At 43.5% G+C, this 25800-nt stretch overlaps 2 protein-coding genes across 4 annotated transcripts in view; one reads left to right on the top strand and one right to left on the bottom strand.

The window, feature by feature from the left end:
- The window catches only part of LOC105903144 (serine/threonine-protein phosphatase PP1-beta catalytic subunit), a 32623-nt gene extending 29315 nt beyond the window's left edge, over positions 1-3308 (top strand). Inside the window, exon 9 of the mRNA XM_012830855.3 lies at positions 2497-3308. Coding sequence (XP_012686309.2) covers positions 2497-2601 — 105 coding nt within the window. The 3' untranslated portion in view covers positions 2602-3308. The remainder of the gene's footprint in view (positions 1-2496) is intronic.
- A 609-nt stretch (positions 3309-3917) lies between these two features.
- LOC105903114 (equilibrative nucleoside transporter 2) lies at positions 3918-25304 on the bottom strand. Of its 3 annotated transcripts, none has more exons than XM_031585124.2 (13): positions 24891-25304; positions 21303-21348; positions 20613-20694; positions 16532-16677; positions 15697-15836; positions 14901-15035; positions 14530-14627; positions 13878-13965; positions 12548-12708; positions 11936-12038; positions 9312-9397; positions 8733-8932; positions 3918-8446 (listed from the first exon to the last, which is right to left on the bottom strand). In XM_031585124.2, exons 2-13 carry the CDS (start codon positions 21332-21334, stop codon positions 8335-8337), a joined length of 1383 nt encoding a protein of 460 aa, XP_031440984.1. In that variant the 5' UTR covers positions 21335-21348; positions 24891-25304; the 3' UTR covers positions 3918-8334. The 3 variants fall into 3 exon arrangements, with proteins under 3 accessions (XP_031440984.1, XP_031440983.1, XP_012686269.2); XM_031585123.2 differs by lacking the exon at positions 24891-25304 and adding an exon at positions 21743-22154; XM_012830815.3 differs by lacking the exon at positions 24891-25304 and adding an exon at positions 21472-21725.
- Positions 25305-25800: the final 496 nt, after the last annotated feature.

The following is a 25800-nucleotide window of genomic DNA, read 5'->3' as shown; positions in this document are numbered from 1 at the left end:
AAGGATATTAAGACACACTCATATGCACACACACACACACACTCACTCACAAGTATGCACACAAACACACACTGTGTGTAGATATGTGGGATTATAGGTATATATGCCTACATGTACATACTGTATGTCTATAGATATATGACTGTTAAAGGTCAGGATGGATTTGCGGTTAGAGCTTGATGGTAAACTCATAGGAGGACTCGGGAGGTTAAAGATGTTAGAAAGATGAGGTTTTTATTTCCTCAAATAAGGCTCAAAGGCAGTAAAAACATTAACAATACTAAATCAATATAAATTAAACTTTCCAAAAAGACATAAATCGGCATCATAGCCTCAATACAAATGTACAATTAAAGTCGACTATACAAAATAAAAGGACCACATTAGCTAGTCCAAAACGAGAGCTCCCAAGACTTAAGTCTTGATTAAACGGCAACTCTCCTGAACAAAGAAAAAGCGAGTTTAGGTAGCCTTGACAAGCACCTTCAATTGGCTCATACCAATCATTCATTTCAGGTGTGTCATAAGCAAGGCATCAACACCTGTGGCTCACAGCAGCCATACCTAAACATGATGTCCCAAACCGCTGGGAAAAACAGACTACACCAACGTAGTAATCACGGCTCAGTGACGGCATAGCCGACACATAATTAATCAGCCAAATCTCATTAAACATAAATCGGGTTAACCCGGGAGTTATACAGCATTTTAAAACTCTCGCGCTTAATCGCGCCATGTTCACTAAACAGACAAACTCACGTACATAAAACATGCACCCAACACACCCAAAACACCTGCACCCCGTCCACTGAAGGCAGTAGCCTACAGGCTGCAGTGGCGGGTCACACAGGTGCCCCGTCACAATGACTACACGTGCAAATGGAATTCAGAAAGCGGCTGTGTGTACGTGGGTGTGTGTCATGTACACACCATCTCTCCATGTCTCATTTCCATAAGCACGTTTGTAAACGGTATCTTTCAGTTCTATTTGTTTACACACACACACACACACACACACACACACACACACACACCTACTCCATCTCACAGTCTCTCCACCTACACAGACATTTTCATATGCAAACACATTCACGATATGTCTGCGAGACTCCAGAACTCCCAACATCTCTCCTGTCTCACGTACGTGACATGGAATCTCCCTAAATCTCACGGATTCTCACACTCCATAGCATAATAATTACGTCTAATAGACCGCTGTGCAGGGCAAGACTGCCGCGTTCGCACTGTGCAGGTCACTATGTCTGCATCGTAGTTATGTGTGCGTGTGTTTGTGCACATGTTTATATGTGCGTGTGTGTGTGTGTGTGTGTGCGCGTCGTAGTTATAGCAGTCAGCGTTGTGTCAGTATTCAGGGGTCAGCCCCTTCATCACCGAACAACTTATCATCTCTATGGGACGAACATAGACATGTTTACAAAAAGCAGTGCAAGGAGCAAATGTAACGGTATGCTTTCAATATGCTTGCTTTCTTGTGTGTGGGCGGGGGGTGGCTCGTGGATTTCAGTCATGTTAACTTGACAGGTTAACAGACACACAGTCAAAGTCTCTTACTCACGCTAGACAACCATGCAGACACACACACACTCACTCACTCACTCACTCCCAGCGTTTATTTCACACCCTTTCCAGCCAACAGCTTCCCTTTGTCTCGCAGTTCATTAAACAGGAAGTAGAATCCCCAGTAAAACAGAAGCCAGTTTCTCTGAGCCCCTGATAAGCCCTGTAAATAAAGAATGACAGTCTGAGTAAAGCTGGAGCTCCAACAGAATAGCTATTAAAAACTGATGGTAGGCAGTAAGCCCAGTTTCAGGAATAGTTTGATAGAATCGCCGCCAGGTGGCAGTGTAGGTACCGCATGGCCGACGTGAGCGAGGTGTGCCGACCATAAATCGCGAACTGCATTGCACTGCGCCAGTGATGAGGCGAGACAAAATCTCCCTCGCACACACACACACAGTCTGTATGATTCAAAATGTTTTTATCTTTACAGACAGGTAAGCACTGAGAAAGTTAAAATTGGAAAAATATTTCTCAGTCCACCTGTATGCACCTGTGTGCATCCACGCATACTTAAACAGTGACAAATGCAGAAGCCAAACCTGACTTCACTTGTCCATCATTGTGTCTATTTCATCACTCTGCTTTTTGTCTCTCGGCCACACTCCCTCTAGTGTTTTTTAATGAATCACTATATTGTCATGTCCTTTGAATCCTATTCTGATAAAACAGGGCAAACTCCTTGCTTCACAAGACAGCATAATGCAGACACATTAATTAATTAATTAATTAATAAATAAAACAAATTCTCTCCCTTTTTTTTCTCTCTGTCCTCTTCTGTTCCTCTCCTCCTCTTCTTCTCTCTGATTCCACCTCTCGCACCCGTTCTCCTCTCTCTGTCCTTCTGTTCCTCTCCTCCTCTTCTTCTCTCTGATTCCCCCTTTCACACCCGTTCTCCTCTCTCTGTCCATCTGTCAGATCCTGAAGCCGTCGGAGAAGAAGGCCAAGTACCAGTATGGAGGCATGAACTCCGGCCGACCGGTCACCCCGCCCCGCACAGCCACCCCTCCCAAGAAGCGATGAACGAGGGACACAGGAGGTGGCGAAAAAACGAGTGAAGAGGACGAACGAACGAGTGAAGGATGCTAAAAAGAGAGAGAAGGGGGAGGAGGGAGGGAAAGAAGGGATGGTGCCGTGAAACGAGATACAAGAAAGAAAAAAAAACGAGAAGCAGTTTTCTTGTTTGTCTTTTTTGAAGACATTGAACTTTTATTTCTCTCGTTTTTTTTTTGCTCCGTCTCCTTCCTCTTCTCTCCAGAATGTTTTGTGTATCGCTTATTGCCTAGACACCCCTTACTGCCCCCCCCCCCCCTTTTCAACGCATTTTGTCTGTGTAACCTACTCCCCTCTCCATACACCCCTCCACATAGATAGACATACATACATACATGGGCATGCATACTTTTAACACACACACACACACACACGCACCTGTTTTTAAAAAGAAGTGTTTGAAACAAGAAAAAGAAAAAAGAAAAAAAAAGAAACAAATGAACACCCTTGCGGTCATTCTGTTTGTGTATCAGAGTGTTGTTTTCCCCCTACCCCAGTTTTGCTTTTTTTCCGCTTATAACAGAATGACGCACAACTACCAGCTTATGTTTTTGTTTTGTTTTGTTTTTTCGCTTTCTTTCTTTTCAGTTGACCATTTCATCCCTCTCTGGCCTGTTTGACATAAACAGGCGTTACTGTTGATTGCTGGGTTTTCAATAAACTTGGGGATTAAAACATTTTCTAGTCCCTCTGGCGTCCGTTTCATGGAAAGCTGTGTTCATGTCGATGGCTTCATCGACAGAAAAAGTCTCAAGTCACTCAGACACATGTGGCAGCATAGCCTTCCTACGGGCCTAAAAGACTCCAGCTTCTGGGACCCGAACAGTGGAGGGTTTGTAGAGGAGTGACAGATGTTTAATGAATATGCCTTTGGATTCAGCTAATAGCACTTGTAGTTTGGCTGAGGACAGTCACAGGTACCCAAGGCAAGTGTGATGTAACCAGGCCCAGTGGGGAAAATCATACTTTTGACACGAAAACAAAGTGTCCTAGATGTCATCAGAACTAAGTGAACCAACTACGCCTCATTTCCTACTTGCAGTGGTTGCATTGCAATGCCTTTTTTGGGAATCTAGAGGAAAAACCACACACACACACACACACACAATGTTGACATTCAGGTACCATCCAAGTGTTGATCTCACATCCAGGCGTCCTTAGGTTGATTACTAAAATACAAACTGAAACTTGTCAATAATCACAGTATACTTTAGTATAAGTAGGCCTACTGTCCAGAATATTCAAACAATGTACCCAATATAAATAGGGACAGTCAAAACAACACAAACAGTGTAAAAAACTAGTTTAATATATACACACGACAGAAACAAAGTATTTACAATATCATTAATTTCCATAATTTCATATAATTGTAAGCAACAACCTATATAAACATACAAAAAGCATTGTCTCCCTTATTGATGACAAAAATGCGTATAATACAACCACAAATCACTCACATCTTCTCGATTGAGCACTAGCGCCACCTTGTGGATGTAACGTGCATTGTGTGGACAAGCAGTCCCGCACCCAACTCAAACTGGCAACTTCTGGCATGGGAGGAGGGTGTGCTAGCAAGGAGGCGAACACCTAAGGTGTTGGAGAGTGAGGTTTACACAGACACACTATACAGCTCTCTCCGATGAATCACACTGCCTTCAGACACGACTCTCCCAATTGGAACCAGTGAATAGCAAACCAAGGTACACATAGCCAATTAGCCTGTCGGGTACTTTACACACTTACAACACATGAGGCAGCTAGTGCTTTCCGACACAGCAGCAATAATAACGATTTAGTGTTGAGTAAAAGCTGGACAAAGCCAGACCATGTTATCCCATACCCAGTTATCCCTGGGAGTGAACCACAATGAAAACAGTGAATGTGTTTGGCCTAGCTTGGCTTAAAATGCACTTTCCAAAAAAAAACCAACTATCGTTTCTTGTTACTCTCAGTGTAGCTATCTGGATACCTAACTAATCATTCTTTGTTTTTAAAAACTGCTATTAACAGATATTAAACAAAGTTTAGACGGCACAATCATTATGGTTCTTGTAGCCAACGTAGAACTGTTGTTATCAGTTATAATTCAGAGAATGTTGGTATATTTGTTAGGCCTAACTGACCTTTCAGTATACCAAATGGTGTTAAAATAAATAACAAAAAAGTGATGGTAAAACTTATTTACAAAGATAGAAATAAAACTTAAACCCACAGCTATATTTGTCAATGTGAAATACAAACAACCAAACCGCAAAACACTCAGAAACCACCAGGCTTCAACCTACAAAAAAAATCAAACAAACACATAAACAAAAAAACATATAAACTATTATCTCACACCTCTGTAAACAAAGCATAGGCTTCTTTAGCCATATTTGTGCACAAATGTATTCATAACACTGGCCTGTTGCGAACACAAATGGTTGGTGTTCAGCACTGCCGAGGGGGGGGGGGGGTTGTGTATCTGTATCTATATAACATGTTACCTGATGTGTTTGGTTATATGTCTTTGAATTGGAGAAAAAAAAAGGCAATGCCACTGCCAACATTTTTACGTAACAGAAAATGTGTGTGATGAGACAGGCTATGCCAGGGAAAACTTCACACTTTTATGTGTTCAGACCTCATCCTGGTAAGTGTGAAGATGCATAACCCTTCCTGGTCAGAGTCTGATAGAAGTGTTTGGTACTTCAAAAACGTCATGATCGACTGATTACCAGCACTGGCAGAACAACAGTCGCAACTAGGGATGCATTCTTCAAGGAGTAGTCATGCAGTTAGCATTTCAACAGTCATGCAACTGACTTTCAATCGCCGGTAACCAGTTCCATCTTTGGGGAAACCTAGGGCTTAGTGTTAGGTTAGTTCTGGCCCCAAGTCCATAACGTCTCAGGTTACATGTTTACGGTTTATGCGAGATGTCCTCTAGAGACATAAAGCACCACTACAAAAAGACTGCTGCCAGATCAGGGTCAGTTCTGTTCTAGTTTCAGTAAAGGGAAGGGAATGCATTGGGAGTCTTTCTTTTTACGGCATATGTTCAAAACAAAATGGCAGTACACACATCTGGTCGAGAGACAGTTATGATTTAAGGAAACTTCCTTCTGATTCTAATTTATGCTTAATTTTTGTAATTACGTCTAATAATTTACTTTAGAGTAAGTCTTTAGAAGTTAAAAATCAACCAAGGATCTCAAATCACAATGTTACATTTCCATATAACCATTATTATTCGTTATTTATTTTTTTGTTTGTTTTTCTACATATTTGTACATAGATCTTTCAGTTTAACAAATCTTTTCCCCTCCATATGCAGAATTGAAATTGAGGGAAGACCAACATTGCAGAGTAGAAGATTCTGGAATGTGGGCGGCCCGAAGCAACCCTCTCTATTTACTGACCTTCTGCCAGGGGAATGTGACGCAGCGTGTTGTGGCGAGGTGAATCTCTCTCTCTCACACACACACACACACACAACACACAACACACACAAACAAGCGCGCTTCCTTAAAAGACCACAGCATATTAGCCCTTAAGGTACCTGTGTGCTGTCTACACTGTCCCCAGATCAGCAGCGAAGGCTTTGCAATGACGCAACAGATTAAAGGCCCCATTTCATACTAAGTGTCCTAAGTACAGTGCACTTGGATAGATAAAAGTGTACTCGTCATGCAAATACACATTATAGGTTGCAAATCTTCATGTAACCCCAAACCGCAAGTACATGTCGTGACAACATGCACGCTATTTGCAGAAAAAGTGTACTGAACACTGTAGACCAACTGATTAAATGTTAAGTGCATAATAGCCGAGGATACTTAATATGAAGCAGGACCCAAACAACCTTTCCACTGGGTTTCCCTCAGTGTACTTGGCTGAACATTATGGTAGGCAGTTCATTGTCAAAGTTATTTCTCTGAAGTCCTAGGGGTTCCGCTGACCTCAAGTTATTTTCCTTTATGGTTCTCTTAGGGCATGAACCCACCAGACGTGTTTCTAAAAACGCAGACGCTTCAAAAACGCCTTGAAAAAAAGCGCGGCGGGCAAAACAGCGCGCCTGTGGAGCGGGGCTGCGTGCGCAACCAAATGGGCCGAGTGTGACATTGATGAGCTGTGCGCCTCGCGCTGAAAAGTTGAGAATATTTAAACTTTTAAGCGCCTAAAAAACGCTAGAAAAACGCGACACGCGGCGCATTAAAGGCGAAAGGCACGCCGTACCATAGGAAACAATGGTTATGCTAGCGTCGCGTTTTTAGAAAACACGTCTCGTGTGTTCGTCCCCTTAGGCGGTTCTTTGAAACCGAAGCAGTCCGATGATCCACATGATTGGAAAAATATATATATATATATATATATATATATTTAAAGCAGAACACAATTTAAAAAAATATTTAAAAATTGGCCAAGTGTGGCCAGCTCAGCTTGTTCTTTCTCAGTCTACATTCATTTTGCTCAGACAATGAAGTCTGGTCTGTCAAGTGAACAGCCCATGCGTCCACAAAAGAAAATGGCTTCCTTATAGAGTTGATCCCTTTGAGTTGAACTGTCTTTCCTATTCTTCAGTTGTCCCAAAATATATCTGACTGAATGAAAATATCCTGAGACAGGACTGCTCTAAAGGGAGGGGGATACTGGCACACTTAAATATACATATTTTAGGTATATATGCATATATATAGGCATGTATGTATGTATGTATATTTAGGCATTTATGCAATTCATCTTTTGCATACTGCTATACAAGTACATCTGACACCCGAGAACTAAATCTGAGATGGTGGAGATGACATTCTGACAGTAACATTTTGCCTTTGTTCCAGTAATTCCACGTTGGCAATACATTTCATCCAAGTAGGAGCTGACCTTGACCTGCCATTAGCAAAGTCATTAGCATAATGACTAGCCGGTATGCTAGCATGTTCCCTCATTGACTTCTATTGGAGTTTCTGCATAGCTTAGAGGCGTACTCATGATGGGCCCCAGTAAGCCACTTCCTTCCAGGCAGGAAATGGACGTGCGTATCCCTTTGGGCCCTTGCAGAAGCCAGCTGGCCTCAAGGTTAATGTCAACTGGTCCTAGCAGCCACTGCTTTATTGATAATAAACCGGAAGTAGCTTTAGCCAAACGCCATTTTGTTTCCTTAGCTGCTGTTGGTGGCGATGGCGTGAGATGAGTTGCGCTCTTTTTTGAACGGTAGGAGTAGTTCCTCCTCTGGGGGGGGGGACGGGGGGACCTGTTATGGACCCGGGTGCTTCTGTAAGAATGCCCAGGAGGGGGCAGTGGTGGTGGGGTTCTGTGTTTGGACCAAGTCACATTAAGGCCCGGTCCAATAGATTCACATTCAGCTGGGATGTTTTGCGCGGGTGGATGATGTGGATGTTGGTCAGGTGATCAACACAGCTGGATCTGATTGGCCCAGGAGGTGTGTTGATGGCACAGCCAGAAGAAGGCTTCTACTGATAGGATAACTAATGACACTGCAGACCACAGGTGGAGTTTGGAGGTGCCGGGGTTGATGGGATATGTTGATCTGGGTGGGATCCAATAAACATTCCGCTGTGGTGGGAACTGGGATGTTGGTCAGGTGATCATCATAGACTGATCTGATTGGTTGGCTCCTGCCCTCCACTGGAACATTGATTATACAGGGTTTGGGGTAACGTGCCAGAGCGCTTCCTAAGAGTTGGAGGGGGGGTCCCCCTACACGAGCAGCCGCAGAGGGAAAGAGAAGGTGGCCCCTAACGACAGGCCCAGAGCCAGGAAGAAGGTCATCAGGGCTCCAGCAGTCTCCTTGTCCTTGGCTTCTACCAGCCTGGTGGAAATAAAGAGAGAGAGAGAGAGAGAGAGAGAGAGAGAGAGAGAGTAATTAAGTGTTAAGTGGAACACTTACATTTGTTACAATTTCCAACATGCAAATATTGATACAATTGTTAACACACACACAAAACACACAGGCTCATGCATCCGTGTGCTGAAAGCGAAGTAGCTTTGTGAGCATGTGTATGTATTAGTAAGTGAGTGTGTGTGTGTGTGTTAAGTAAGAGTGTGTGTGTTAAGTGAGTGTGAGTGTGTGTGTGTGTGTGGAGCTTTGGACTCACTGCGGTGCGTAGGTCATGGACAGACAGACACCGTATCCGCTGGAGAGGGAGAAGAGCAGCATGATGGCGGAGAAGGCCACGTCATTGCTGAAGAGCACCGGCAGGTAGGAGCGCTTCTGCACGTTACAGAACAACAGCAGCGGGATGAAGATCACCCGCGCAACCACCAGCGCCGGGAAAACACGGCTCTCTTTGGGGGGCTGAGAGGGGGAGAGAGAGAGAGAGAGAGACACACGAGAGAGAGACGAGAGAGAGAGAGAGAGAGAGACGAGACAAAGACACTTTTTAGACCGAAGTGCTTTGGCAGCATAGATGGACATACTTGTCAGGCCAATAAAGCAACATGAACTGAAAAGTGAGCTGAACTGAATTGAATTGAAGGATTAGACAGAAAAAGAGAGGGATCAGATGAGAGAGACAGAGAGAGGGGAAGAGAGAGAGAGGGGAAGAGAGGGGTCAGATGAGAGAGAGAGAGAGAAAGAGAGAGGGGAAGAGAAGGGTCAGATGAGAGAGAGAGAGAGAGAGAGAGAGGGGGGAAGAGAAGGGTCAGATGAGAGAGAGAGAGAGAGAGAGACGTACCCATTGCTTCAGCGTGGTCACGGTCCTGCCTAGCCAGTCCATGAGGTTGAAGAAGAGGAAACAGCACACCGGGATGAAGTACTTCTCTGAGAACAAAACAGACCAATCATATGTCAACAACATTACTATTGACCAATCACATGTCAACAACATTACTATTGCCTATTTTGAGTCCATTAGATTAGTACTTACACTATTTACACCGAGCTGAACAACTTCTCTGAGAGCAAAACAGAGCCATCACAATGTCCTATTCCTACTATGGATCTCTTTTACTTCTACTGTTTTTATTTCTAAATGATTATTCTTCCTCTTATTTATTGAGATATTTTACCCCCACACACACACACAAATTCAAATCCATGCACACATGTACACACTCCTACACACACACACACACACACACACACACAGTCCCTCTCTTTGTTCACGCACAGGATTTGTATGCATACTCTAGACAGTGGGTCGGCTTACATTCCATACGGTCACACAAATAAACCCTGACTCTCAGGGCCAGTCATCGGCATGCATTCTGTGGTGGTGTGGTGGTTGTGGTGGTGGGGGTGTTGGTGGTGGTGTGGTGGGGGTGTTGGTGGTGGGGGTGTTGGTGGTGGTGGGGGTGAGTGAGGTCCACGGGGGGGTAGTTGGTCATGTGAAGTGCCCATTATCTTACTCTCATAGGAAGCCAGACTGACAATAGTCACAAGCAGTGGAAGAACATGTAGGTTGCTTTCCATGGGATGTAGGTGTAAGACAATACAGTATATCCTGTGAGTGAACATGAGATTCATGATCAAGCAGCTGCTGTGACCACCAAAAATTGGCCAGCATCATATCCAAAATGGTAATCTTATCATGGTAACAAAGGAAAGGTCCACACACTGGTATTGCTCAGACACCTGGGGTCAGGAAACAAACTGAGATGTGAGTGACTGCAAATAATCATGGGAAAGGGGGAAAGGGGGTAGGCCATTGAGAACTATCTCAGGCTACGTTTACACGGAGCCTGGATTGCCTGAATCCGGAAACATTTTTGGATCCGGTTCCTTCTTTTATCTTGTTCACACGGAGCCGTGTCAAGAAAAATCTGCCTTTACACGGAAACGCTTGAGCGGAGTGGTTGAATCTGCTGTAAAGACGTCATGGAGCATGCTCATAAAGTGACAGAAGACAGAAGTCGACATCCAACTAGAAATCTTCCGATTGCTGAACGACTTCTCTACCACCTGAAATCACTGTTACCACAGCACTCAAACAGGACTAGTCAGAATCGCGCACTTCGCCATAACCCTCGTTTGGGTTAAGTTACCGTTTTGAAACTTCCGTCTATAATACAAATATTTTTTACGGCAGATTTGATCATGTAGGCTATTGCTGATCCTTTTAAAAACTGGGTTTGAACAATGGTCTGATGCAAATAGATTTAACAGTGATTGATTAAAGTGTGGCTTGTTAATGTCATCCCTTTCCTAACCAGCTTCTTAACAACATCGATTTAGTTTATGTTGTTGCTGTTATGAAGTGATGCAGCGGGGTTAATAAGGGTTCAGGCTGAGGTTGCGAGGCATTCACGTGGGGCAATTACGTCATCGGGTAAGAAAGTGTGTGGATCGGGCGTTTACATGAACACGGATCCGCTGGCGGGTTCGAATCTACCCACTCTGGAGACCGGATTCAAAAGGTTGCGGAATCAGTGACCCAAATCCGCTGGGTTTGTGTAAACAAGAGGCCGATCCGGCAACATTTCTTTCCGGATTCAGGCAATCCAGGCTCTGTGTAAACGGCCCCTCAGGCAGCAGGTGAGAGAAGCCTGATTATCATACAGCAAAAGGTTGCCAGACCTGTTTGCATTAGAAGCCGAGCTCATTGACATTAGAAGCCGAGGTGTCTTAAACAGTATAATGGCTAGAGTTGGAGATGCTCGTGGCTCAGATCTGCCCCGCTGAATCCGGAGTACGTTGCAAGTGCTTCGTTACTGCACTTTACTGGAATAAAGAGGAAGCAAAATAGGTTTGGCACGCACACACGCATGCAGGCACACAATCTGGATGCTTTTTAGACACGATTTGCACTCTAGACAGGCAGTCAGCCACACTGCCCCTCAGCCACAGATACACAACACACACACACGCACACACACACACAGGAGGTAGATACACAACAGTGCTCATGGACCACAAACCATAATTAACTTGGGATTCATTAACTGAGTACAGGTTTAATTAGCTCCATGGTTTAGTGGACTTCATTAGACAAATACATGACAGAGACCCACATGGCCTGACGGACTACACGTTCCATCTTGGACATGGGAACTAGGACTTGAGTAGGGGTGTGTGTTGTGTTCTTTAGTGTCGTGTGACTGTGTGCGTACCCCATTCTTGAGTAGGGGTGTGTGTTGTGTTCTTTAGTGTTGTGTGACTGTGTGCGTACCCCATTCTTGAGTATGTGTGTACCCATTCTTGTAGGGGTGTGTGTCTTTAGTGTTGTGTGACTGTGTGCGTACCCCATTCTTGAGTAGGGGTGTGTGTTGTGTTCTTTAGTGTTGTGTGACTGTGTGCGTACCCCATTCTTGAGTAGGGGTGTGTGTTGTGTTCTTTAGTGTTGTGTGACTGTGTGCGTACCCCATTCTCCCCGGTACACCGTCTTCACATCCACCGTCACCGCAGGGAACACCGAGAGCGTGACCGTGAAGATGAACGTTACACAGAACGCCATGACCCAGATCTGCAGGGAGAGAGAGAGAGAGAGAGAGAAAAGAGGGCAGAGATGGATAAAAGAGAACGACAACGATAGAGGAAATGAGGGAGACAGACAAAGGGAAGAGGGAGGGTAAGAGAGAGAGAGAGAAAAAAAAAATGGAGGTAAGGCAACCACATCGTCCCCCACAATAGACAAGCACAAACGGCCAAAGGCATCATTACAAATTTGCCATCATTTCATTTCCAGCTTCATCCAACAACACAAGGCCTAAATCAACACAGTGCATTTTGTTTCTACTCCGAAAGCCCTGTTTGAATAGGTATGCAAACACGAAAAGCCATTGTTCACTCGTGTTTTTCCACCTTGATGACGGACACAGAAAACACACGTGGCGCCCCTGTCCAGACTTTGCCCTTTCCAATCCACAAGCCTGACTCCTGAGGATTCATCTCTGTTTTCTTTAGAGGCGTGTTAGGGTGGAGATTGTGGCTGTTTGCGTTTTGCCTTACAGAAAGAGGCGTATGGACATCTACCTTTTTGAAGACCTCGAGGACGGACAGTTTCTCTGACTCTTCTCTGCTTTCGCTGGAAGTGGGGGTGACATCAATGCTGCCATTGGCCACTGGAGAGCCGCTGGCGTGGCCATTAGCGTTTCCATTGACTAGGCCGTTCTCCGTCATGATCGCAGTGTCTTCTGGGATATTAAATGGACAGAATCAGGAGAGATGATGGGTGAAAGGAAAGACAGACTGACTGACCAATGAGTGAGTTATAATCAGTCATGCCACACATAGAAGTCATGCCATATTACACATGAAGCATAAACAATTTAAACTTTAATTTACATTTACATTCTTTACAAAAATGTATTCTGAGAGAGGAACTGAAGAGAGTGAATAATGAAAACGTGAACTGAAGAATTACCAGGACTGGATTTCTATAAAAATGCAGAAATTCAGCCACTCCCTCTCTAATAATCCAAACAGAGCTAGAGGACGATAAGGCCAATTTTCTCCACAAAAAAAGAAAATTGCAAGTCGGCATTCACATGGAAAAAATAACTTAAATTCTATTAGGCCCAATTGGATTGAGTTGGTCGGGTTACTGCAAACCAACATAATTTTAAGGACGGCCAAACACTGACACTCCAGAAATACAAACGTAACACCTCAACTCTCTAAGCCCGTGTGACCTGCAATGGCGGTCTTACTTTCATCTCGGGAGTTGCAGCACAGTATTTAAACCCAAGGCCATAAGGGACTATGCCAAGATTTCCAGATAAGCTCTCCAAGTCTCCAAAGATTTTCCCTTTTGAGTGCCCTTAATTGCACCATAATTGTATCTCGCTTTTGATCAGGATTACAAACATTAATATTATTTATAAGTCATGCCACATTAATATTATTTAGGTCATGCCACTTAAACTCAAGACCACATGGATATTTTTTCCTTCTCTACAGGCGTATGTGACACTAAGCATATGAGGCTTTGTACGGGTATAGGGAATGAATAAACAAAAAGACTGATACACCAATGTCTTCACAAATAAAGTGACCTGATTTGTGGTTAACAAAACAAAAGACTTTAAATACTCTTGGGAAATGTGGTCATTGAAATCGAAGCGATAGACATTTCAAATACTCAGAACTCTCCCTCAAACCCCTTTTGGCTGAATGGAAAATATCAGATGTTGATATAAATGTAGTGTATCGATATCAGACATAGATATCAATGTAGACAGATACCAGAAGGTTGCAGCTCTAAAGGCTGAACAAAGACATCCAGTATGTTGTCACAGACCGACATATTCAAGCTCCAAGGGAAATCCGATGTCATATTTATCTGTCAGCCAGGCCCACCCACCTTTAAGCAGTAGCTGATTGGTTGTCGGATCGCTTACTGGCTCGTAGTTCTTGCTCCTGTCTTTGCGGAGGTAATACTGGGCAAAAGGCTGTAAGAGAGCGAGAGGCACATCAGATCAGGAGGCAGGCATGCTAGCAAGGAGGCTAAAAACCCATGGGCCTCTTAATGGGTCGGGGAGTGAGGTTTACTAAACCTTAGAACCTTAATAAACCTAAACCTCATTCCCATCTGGGTCACAGCACCAATACATATACATATATAAATATACACATCATATACATATACCACATATATACATATACCATATAACTGCCACGGAAGACATAACTGGATGCATGACAACAGAACCATGGCAACCGCACAGAGGATGTTCCATCAAGAGGATGTCCCATGACTGCTGAGTGGAAGTGTTCTGCTTCCCTATTTCTAGTGAGACTTTAATGTACATGTGACATGACTGGATGCGTGCACGTTTAGATTTTTGTGTGTGTGGAACAGGGTTTTATGTAGATGAGTGTGTCTATGTCTGTCTTTCTTCGAGTGTCAGTGTGTGTGTTTGAGAGAGAGAGAGAGAGTGTGTGAGAGAGTGTGTGCGTGTGTGTGCGCGTGTGTGTGTGTGTGTGTGTGCGTGTGTGTGTGTGTGTGTACCTACCAGTCTGCACAGCATCAGGTAGCTGATTAGTGTGATTAGGGTTCCAACACACGGGGTGATGAAGTACCCAAGGGCAGCTGTCTGATCATCAGCCTTACCTGCGCACACACACACACACACACACACACACAGACACACACAGACACACACACAGACACACACACACAGACACACACACAGACACACACACAGACACACACGAAAAACTCAAAAACACATACCCCACCTTGACATTTGACTGCAGAGCAAATTCTCTGGGTTGACATTTGACAAATGTCTCTGGTTTGTGTCAACAGAGCACAGTGAGAGTTCACATTGCTTTGTGTGAAAGAAGTGTTTGTGCGTTTGGCAAATATTTGTGTCCCACTTACTGGCTATGGCAAGGATCATGGCTACGGCTGCGAACGTGCCGGCCAGGCCCTGACCGCTCATGAACACGGCGCTGTACTTCTGCGGGAGAAGACCCACCAGGCCAAACAGACTGCCCTGCAACACGGCCCCGAAGGCTAAGGGAGGGAGAGGGGGGGGGTGGGGCAGAGAGAAAGAGGGAGGGAGGTAGAGAGAGAGAGAGAGAGGATGTTAGAAAGCGAGAGAGACAGAGAGAGAAAGAGAAAAGAGAGAGAAAGAGAAAATATAATGAACAAAACCATTGCGATTCCACTCGCATAAACAGCACATGGACACACACACAGACACACCTGCAGGAGGGGAAAGAACCTAACTGAAGCAAGTTATGAGAAACAACAACATAACAGCATACATCTGTAAATAAGCTCACTCACTGCCAGCTAGAGGCAAAAACAGAAAGAAAAAGAGAGTGAGAGAGACAGACACAGAGAGAGAGCAAGAGAGAGAGAGACTGAGCACGCTGGGTGAGGGTTTGTGATAAGATATTCTGATATTCTGAGAGAGCACGGCCAGGAATAGACTGGCTGACACAGAAGAGGAAGGTGAGTGTGATTTGAAGCATAAGTACCATGCCAACAGTAAACAGAAATCCACACGCAAACATGAAACTACAGGACCATTATTAATTGATTCATTATTAAACCATTAACCAAACCATTATTATAATTACTTTTAATAAATTCATACGTGTTTCTCCCCACTCACTCACACACACACACACACACACACATGCACACGCACAGCCAAGTGGCCACTCACAGTTGATGAACCAGACGGTCGCCATGGTGACGGAGAAGAAGCGGTCCTGCTCCATGTCCACCTTGACAAGGACGGCAGTGAGGAGGAAGAGGATGAGGATGCACACCAGGCTCCCGCCGATGCGAACCGCCTCCGAGATCCTGACAGGAAGTTCACATTTCATACTTAGACCCAAACTCCAAACACATTTCTATCCATTCGGTTCTAGAGTTACAGACATGTACCTCGTAACCTACTACCACTTCCAATTCCAAACACTGCATTGCAGCTAATGGTGTAAGATTGTATTCTTATATTATGCTTTTCATTAGAACATGTTCAATCCTCTGGCCATATGTGTTCCATCACATATAAAAAGTCTTCTGTTCATCAAAATGTACAGACTGCGTAGAGCACATCAGAAGTGATGAAAGCTCTCCGAAACCAGTAAAAAAAAAAAAAAAGAGAACATTTCATTTTTTCTTTCCACTCCTGTATGGCTGCTGTTTCTGGAATGAGTGAGTCCGGCCCAAACCCACGCCAGACTTGGGCCGGATCCCCTCTCGAGTCAGCTACTGAGAGTATCACTGCGCCAGCATTACAGGTAGACAAGAACCAACACAAACGGTGGTCTTTTCTAAAGCTTGGAAGAAATGCTTTCCCATTCAGTGGTCAACAGTGGACTGTGGGATGGAAATGATCCTGTCGCTTCACTTTATCCTGCTCCTACCCTATCTAGGCCTAAAAAGTTTGTCACCCATAACTTGTCACAAATAACTATAATTTTTAATAAAAATCAGTGATGAGACGAAGAGTCTCAAAAACAACCATGTGAAGGTTGCTATGACAACCTTACCTTGGATACAGGAAGGAGTTGAGCAGGGTGAAGAGCAACAAGGGCAGCTGGGATAGCAGAGTCATCCAGTTGTCGAAGTAATACTCTTTCGTGGCAGTGACTGTGCCATTACTCCACTCGGATGTTTTGAGTCTGTTGTTGAAGTACTACACACACACACACACACACGACAGGAAAGATGGAAAAATGTTGACCGTTGACAGCTCATTTCATCATTGCAGCGTTACGGCATTGATTCATTGATCTGCTGAGAGGGTGGCTTTTCTCCTTGGCTTGTTATCTGTGGAGGCACTCCCTATTGAATAAACATCACAACTCCTAACTGAAATAGCTAGGGGCTATTGCTTTTGGTAATCTGTGCAAGATTATCTTTGTTAATGTACTTGAGCTGACTGCATACATATTGACTCTCTGGAAATGACTTTGGTGGAGGTTAGTACTCCATTTGTATTTTCTATTAATTCTAAATGACTAAAATGACTAAACTACCGTTATTATAAGAGCTTTATTATTGCTTTACAATAGCTCAGGTGACACAAGGATTTATGACAATGAAAAGCATAGTAGCAAAATAGTGAAAAAAGGTTTTTCTGAGGTTTATTTACCTTGTCATTAGGGTTTTATTCATGAACAGTATTCATGGGCAGTAGTAAGTGTTAATAATGTGCCAACACCTGTACCAAATATGTATGTCTCCTTAACGCTAGAGTAAATTATTGACAAAAAGTTTTGTTTTTTTACTATGAGTACATGAGTAATAATTATATCATTCCAAAGGAAAGTCAAACATGATTAACTTCACAGCTAAGCCCCATTAATGTATTAATATCAAACTACTAGCAGCAGGTCCTGAGGTAACATTACAGTAGTTCACCGTGGCTAAGGCACCTCAGGGCCTAATGAGAACTGAAAACCTTAAAAGCATTATTTAATCAAAGTCCTGGGAGATTAACATCACCATCACATGTCTCTCTCCCTCTCTCCCCCCCCCCCCCCTCACACCAGCTGCTCAGGCATGTCAGGAGACCCACAGGGGTCTCAGAGGTTCACACAAGACCTGGATTTAGAAAATACCTGACCCCTGGGCAACAAAAACCAACTTAATCCAAACGCACCACCGTCCTGCCATGCCCCCTACTCCCCTCCCCCAACACTCCCTCACCCTACTGAACACTCAGCTTTAAGTGGGGCAAATCAATAGCAATTAACATGGGGCCAAGACTCCACTGGCCAAGACTCAGATTGACTTTGTACAGCCACGGACTTGTCAGCAGTGTCACAAAAACGTACAGCCAGGACACCATAGAGAGTGAATATGTTCTCTGTGAAATACTGATTGCAGAAGGCTGCAGTCGACCCTTACAAAGATTCAGAGTAAATGTCAGTAGCTTAGGAGCTACAAATGCCATCAGTGAGGACCACACTGGTCTTCAAAAGGTCCCATTTTCTTAACCAACACGGTAGAACAGATTTCTACCCAACTGCACCTGTTCTTTAAAGCCCTTTCTGCCTTTTAGGTACAAGCACTAGAAGTTAATTCTATGTCTGAACATATCTTTTAAGTTTGGACTTGCCACTATGGCAAGTATTAAGGTATAAAGCCATAGAGCAAAAGGCAGGGGTGCAAACTCATCAGGGATGAAAAAGGTGACAACGATGCGAACCCCCTAAAAGGGTCCGGGGCATGCTCCCCGGGGGAACATATTTTATATATAAGAACATTTTGCACATTTTAAAGTTTAATGCATCAATCTGGTGCACTTTGACAACAAAATTATGAGGCTAGATCTATGAATAACTTTGTGCTGTTGTAAACAATTTTGTGCTCTGGTAACAGTTTCATCATAAACATTCCTGTGTTGAATGTTGCACGGGCACAGGCCAACCCAACCACCCACCCCAATACCCTCCGGACCACCCACTCTAGTCCACTTCACCAAAGCACATTACGTCACAGATCTCCATCAGGTATTAAGCAAAAAAAAGGGCCAACTATAGGAACAGAAAATCAACAGAGGCTGCATCAGGCATGGCCTAGCTTCTCCATGTTCTTGAAAAACTGTGACAGTGGGAACACATATTATTTTCCCTTTACATTACTCTTTGAGTCTAGCTTGTCAGGACAAGGCCCATTGCACCTGACTCCTAGTTGAGCCACAGTAATGGCATCCTCCTCCTAAAATTCTCTCATTCTGAAACCAAACTGAAATAGGAGAGTGGTAAGTTTGTTCAGTTGCAGTGAAGCGCCCGGCAGTAGAAAACGGGTCATACACATACCTCATGAAAAGTAAAAGTCATCATAAAAAGTAAAAAACAAATAATGATAAAATAAATATTAATATGTATCTACTGATCTTTGCTTTAAATTAAATTTTTTGTATGATTCCGATCATTTTTACAATCAAAATCGCTGAATTTGACCATGTCCTGTTCAAACAGAGAGGCGACTCGCGAGGTGAGGTAGCGACGAGCTGCGCCTCATCTCAGATTGTGCAATCCCTCACACACTGGGTTGAGCGCATAACTTTTGCTTTCTCATTGTTTGTCATCACTGAAATATTTGTAGAAACTTTTATTATATGTCGTTTGTATCCATATAATAGGTAATGTAATGTAATGTAATGTATTTCACGTATGTGAAGAAGCTATTTAGTCTTGCTGATCTGTCATAAAACCACAGTGAAAAAGCACATAGGGGAGGCAAACCTAACCTCTGCCTCAATGAAGGGGGCGTGCGATAGCCTGGAAAATGGACTTCCAATCCAGTGAAGTGATAGATAAATACATAATGGGAGACCAATGCCAGAGCTAAAAGGTTTGCTTCAAACGACAGGACAGAAGATAACTTTAGCAGCTAAACTCCAAGTTCGGTTGCAGTGCAGCGCTAATATAGCAGATTAGCTTGTGAAGTCATGGAAATATGATAGATGTTGCGGCTGTCACTCATGCTCTGATTCATTTACTTATCCATTAAATGTATTCCTTTATTCATTTGTTTTCTCTGATTCGTTTATATCAGCCAGTTAAATCACAATATCACACATACAAGAGGCAAAACGCACCGATGAGGCTACAGGTTACAAACCAGCTAGCTTCTACATTGATCTTCAATTAAAGTGTTAGCAGCAAGCTAACAATAATGGTCGAAAGCTTCAGTTAAGACCTACAATATTCTGTTTGCCCTGACAGTGTTCGTGTAGTATATAAACAACAACAACGAGTCGATGTAGACATATAAAAGTCGTGTAAACACCTGTATTCACCTTTATTCACATAAAATATTTCCCAGTAACAGAATCCCGAGACTCCGCCATCTTGCTTTGATTTTTTTGATTACTCCCGCCCATCTGCACAACTTCAGCTGCCAATTCTCACACACGCCAAACTGATTGGTTACCGCGTGGTCTGCATTTGCATTAAGTTAAAGAATCGTCAACTTTGAAAGGGAGGCGGAGGCGTTTCGTTGCTCGACAGACGGGCTATCGCCTCCATTCATTCCCAATGAGAGCGGGACGATTAACGCCCTAATGGAAACGAAGCATGAGGCGTCTGTCAGCTAACTGTCTGACATTAGCACGTTAGCCTACGTTAGATAGTATAACGTTCTCGCAGCGTACCAATGTCACTCGTTACCGTAAATGCCATATTAAAAAGGCCGCTCGAAACCAACGCTTTCACCCGAAAGACATGTCTTGTAATACACCTGTCTATTACGGCATCGAGGCAGAAGACCCGAAATAAAAAGCGTGCCTGTCATGGTGACATGGAGTTGGCCAAACGAACAAGCTTGAATATTCATGGCAGCTTGCGTTCGCCGATTACTTGGAGGACACCCCCCCCCCTAAAAATATTTTTATTGTAGATCTACACGAATCACACAAATGACCTATTTTGGATCAAAAACGGCGAATTTCGCCGAAAGGTGACGAGTTTGCACCCCTGAAAAGGTTTTTTTCTCCACGTCTGTATCAAGCAACAGCAAGAGTTCAGATGCACCATGCGGACCTCATTTAGCCAGCAGCGCTAGTGAGTTTGTCGCTAGTGTGGGCTTACCATTGAGGCAGCACTAGTGTGGGCTTACCATTGAGGCAGTCATGAAGAAGTTCCAGGGCAGGAGAGTCCCCAGGCCCAGGATGAAGAAAATTATGCCCACCAGCCAGCCACTGCGGACGGGGGAGACATACAGACAAGAGGCATGTTGAGCTTCATACATCCTATTCATTTGTGTGTGTGGTGTGTGTGTGTGTGTGTGTGTGTGTGTGTGTGTGTGTGTGTGTGTGTGTGTGTGTGTGTGTGTGTGTGTGTGCTGCTGACACTTGGATGTTTTCAGCTTGCCGTGGCTATAGAGAACATGAGATGTTGTTGTGGTTTAGATTGATAACCAGCTGTGTGGTACTCTTAGGCCAACAGTTGGCTTGGGTGTGGAGATTACGACCTAAAACGCTTGGCTTGTTCTGAGGTCTTGGCCAAGTTTCTCTGATAGAGAAAAAAATTGGGCAGGTACAATTTCCCTTTAGTCAGCTCTGGTATTGTTCTTGCAATACCATTTCATAACATTAACGTACTACGTTGTAAAGGTGTTTTGTCTTGTGTAGTCTTTTTTTGTTACCAGACAAAACTAAATAATATGCACTATTACAATAATAACACTAAGCAAAGTCTCCTTAAGCTTGGAAAACAACATTGCTAAACTGCTTTCCATCCGGAGCACCTGACTGATTGATTTATCTATTGACTAACTGATCAATTATCAGGTGAAAATAATCCTTACCGGTCTTTTGGAGCCCCCTCCATCTTGCTCATTGTTGTCGCAGCAACTAGGAGAGGAAGGGAAAAAAATGTATCAAACCGTAAAATCCAACCACAGATGAAGGAGACCTCAGTAAATGTGTCAGTCTGGCATCACTGCCTTTGCTTTCCAATTCACACTCGGTTGTTACCTAAAGGCAAGACTTCCTGGCTGAGAGACATAACCCTTCTGTTCAAGAGGGGTTGTTCCCTTATCTGGACTGGGCCAATGCAGCGAGTGAAAGCAAGCTAGCGACAACCTCAAGACTTGAATAAGGGGTGGCCTCCCAAAATCACCACAAACACACACTCTGTGTGTGTGGATTAGCCAGGAGGAATTTAAGAATCCCTTGCTGGGAGAAAAGACGCTCACTGTCACACACACACACACACACACACTCCAAAAGGGAGCTCATGTCCTACCTGAAAAGCTTAAAAATGGGTCAAGAAACAGACGTCCTCACGTTTCCACACGTACGATCTCTTCAACACTAAAAATCATTTCAGGCATGTCACAGATCACTCTCCCTTTCACTGCAACGGTGGCCAATGGTGGGACGGCCAACATGGCTGCTTCTTGTTTAGACTTCTATAAAAGGCAGTGGGAGGGAGAGGACAGACACGCTCCAACCTGCACGCACCACCAGAAAGACCAAAACACACACACACACACACCCCTCTGTGAGAGACCAAATTCTATACAGCTACTGCCATTTCCTACTCCTAACCTACAGTTTGGCAAAGCTCTTACTCTCCGGAGTGTCACTGCAGCTGAAATGGTCCAGCAAGTTGAGGGCAATAAGTTCACGGATTTGATTCCCATGGACATGGACAGCAAGCAACTTTGGAGAAAAAGCCTATAAGCAATAACTAAATGTAAAAAAATAAATGTCCTGTTTTTTTGTAATGCTTTCGCCTTCTACATTCCCTATTCTACAAAGTCTGGTGTCATGACATGGCATATTACTGAAATGGAAACATGAGAAATGCTCAGCACCTGGTCCACCTTGGGGCTTTGTGATGGGTAAACACAGACACAGCCTTGAGGGGATGAGTCAGACTTGCCAATGAGTAATATGATAACAGTGGTTTGTTTTCCGTGAAGCAAATTCGCATCCAATGACAATAAACCTGTTTGCAGGTCCCTCTGTCTAATAACATCATAAAGGACCCTCCTCTCCCTCATCCCAGCTCCCAGACCCTTCAATCATGAATGTCGGTTGCCTAAGAAACAAATATAGACACTCACAACAGTGAAAGCCTATTCAACAACAACAAAAATCCTATTGCCACGTCAAACAGAGTCAGGTAACCTACAAGAAAGGTTACAACAACAGAATATTATGCCATCTCTTGGCAGTGTACCCAAATTCTAGGCACAGAACACACCTCAGGGCACACGCTGTTTGGTTATGCAAATGAGCATCCACACCACTCCTGTGTATTACTGAAGGAAGTCTGGACCCAGTGGAAAATGTTGGTGAATTTGGTTGATGTTACCAGAGCTTAAGTTGAGTCTGAATCAAAAACTATGCACTACCACCACTACTACTACCACTGTATTAAAAAAGACCTACTTCTAAAAAGAGCAATGAAGCTTAAAACACTGGAAACACCGGAAAAGTCTCATTGTAGTTAAAGCCATGGTGCCTAAGGTTAAGGCATTAACCTTACTTTCACGTGGTGGAGTTATTAAACTGCTTAATGCTCGGAGGGGCTTGACTTCTGACGTCAGAAAATCCTAATCATGCACTTATTACTCCCTTTCCAGTTTCAAACACCTGTGAATACTGACTTGAACAAATCAAACTGTCAAATCAAATTGAACTCACCAAGTCTATCATTGCTGAAGGTCATCAGTACTGTACTTCAGTAAGTAGTCATTTTTAAAGGATGGTAGTCATGTTGCATCTGTTATCCACTGAATAACAATTTTTTTTAGGTGAGTTGAAAGTCTCAGTTAAGCTAAATCCATTAAATCAAACAGGTCTGTAGTCTATGACACTGCACCACTAAAGTGCAATTTATATGTCTGTAATACCTAGCCTAGATAATGTGCGCGTCTAAACAAAACAGCTTGAAAGCCCTGTTTTGTCCACATTTACAACAAAAATTGTATCCAAAACAAAAAAAACTCAGAAGAATTCATACTTTGCTCACACATACACACACGCACAAAACAGATACACCTGTATACAACAGGGCAGCTAGGGTACAATCCCATCTCTCCGAATTTTCTGGACAACACTGAGCTAAAAATGTGCAGAATATTATTAGACTGGTTTGAACAAGGGCTCCTTTGTGACTGTTGTGTGTGTTTGACAAAAATCTGAACTAACACTGCAAGACCTAGTACAAAGTAATCAGGACCAAAAGCGATTCAAAACCTGACAGCTCTCTGGATCGTTGACTTGATATACCGTCTTAACAACATTAAGCATGTTTTTTTTTATGCATTTAAGAACTTCACTCGATTCCGTGCAGAAATTGGTAGGCTCTTGGCGTAGGATCGGATAGTGACAGTATTCACTACCGTAACTGTTAGGTGTCGTAGGCAATTAAGGCAGGTTGCCTGTAGCCACGAATATGAATGAACCTGTATGTCTAGGCCACAGACCAGACGCCCCAACACAGCTGTTCTACCACGCAATCATGGGAAACAGCATACTATAGAACGAGTTCGTGGATTTTGTTTTGGTGCGTACCGTGCTTTAGGTCACTAGCTGGTGTTCAGCGCAGCAAAACCATACAACTGAGTTATGTCCTGTTCCCTCAAGACATCTAAACACACTTCACCTTGCTGAGCCAAACTAGCTCATGTTCTAGCTCTAGATTTCACATCGACTCCGTTAAAGCTGTTGCCTGCTTAACTGTGTCAGCGTGTCTGGCTTGAATGGAGACTGCGGCAGCAGCGATTCTGCCACCTGATTTGCAATCTGTCACTTTCGCGCGTCATCATCCTACCCATGTGCTGAGGGCACGATGCACTGCCACCATTTTATTAAGCTAACATTAACTTTACATAATTTACTCTAGAAAGGTATATATATGATGCGCAATGGCTATTCCAGACCACTGATACATAGGAAGATATAAAAAATAGGTAAAGTGGTTCGTAGACCTACCACGCTGTTTGAAGAAAAATATGTCAACAAGGAGCTATCATTTCGAAATGTCAGATGTAAGAGCGCCAAAACGTGTGTACCGTTAATAACAGGAAACGATATTTAGCCTTAAGCTAATGTCAGACTAATCTCTGTAATAGTATGGGCTAGACTGCCTTCCAAATTTGGTTAAATTGAATGAAGATCTAAAACAGCTAAGGCAATTATTGTTGACTGTGCAGACAGCCTGTAAATCCACCATGAACAATGAAGGCACTGTGCCTATATCTGCCTATCATTTGGAGCAATTAATGACTAAAGTAAACATTTCTTATTGCCAATTCGCCTTCCTCTTATTGACGTTAAACAAATGCCTGTGACAGGCGGGTGACGGGGCGCCCTATGTATCAGGTTTCAAGCATACCCCCAAAATACCAAAACCTAACATAAACAGAATGCTTCCTCACCTGAACACGGCGGCGGGAGACTATCCGTTTTCGATGTCCTCCGATAACAGTAGCAAAATGTAGTCTCACAAGAGAAGGTTAGCTCCGTCCACGTGGTCTAAACCATCAGCCTGCCTACAGTAGGTACACGAATACTTCAGAATTAGAGTAAGCTAGACGACGATAGTGCACCATTATTTCCATGGGCGGGGGAGGAGCTTCGTGACAGACAGCTGGTTGTATGTATATGACGATGTAGGTTAATGGGTCAGTTTACAGCGATACTATTGGCCAGAGAAAATAAAACGGCAAACGGCAATTTAATAAATTAATTTAATTTAGTTGCTGTATATACCATAAATGCAAGGTGTATGTATTATTTTTCCCATTCGAGATAGGGAACAAAATAGACTAGGGTTGGAGTTTTAAAGGAGCTATTTGATGCCCGGACACCAAGCGTTTAAAATCGGTACTGCATTCCAAATTCAAAGTATTGGAGAGCGTTGTCTCCCTCCTCCCCAGACCCCTGGGTTGGCAGGTGCAGGGGACTGAACCTACACGAAGGAGCTCAAGATTAGCTCAACATTAAACTTTGACAATGGCAAGTGATTATGAGTCCTACACTATAAGTAGATCAGCTAATGTGTACGTTAGCAGTGTTTCTATTGTTTGTCAATTATAAACCAGCTAATATGATTTTTTTTATACTCTGTCAGTGTTAGCTAGATGCATGGTTGGCGATGTACATACACACACACACTACTAAATTGTTTAGAACAACACTGTTTGTAAAACGTAACATTGTATGCCTGTGTAAATTTAGGCCTACACAGGGGAGGGGAGAACACCCCCCCCCCCCCCCCCCTTCCAAAAAACAAACAAACTGGCTAAGGCAAAAACTATTCAGATTTTTAAGACTATTAGCTAAGAG

Source organism: Clupea harengus, chromosome 18, assembly GCF_900700415.2.
Source record: "Clupea harengus chromosome 18, Ch_v2.0.2, whole genome shotgun sequence".
Classification (NCBI taxonomy): domain Eukaryota; kingdom Metazoa; phylum Chordata; class Actinopteri; order Clupeiformes; family Clupeidae; genus Clupea; species Clupea harengus.
The sequence above is the reverse complement of the archived record's forward strand: the minus strand, read 5'-3'. Positions and strand labels throughout refer to the sequence as shown.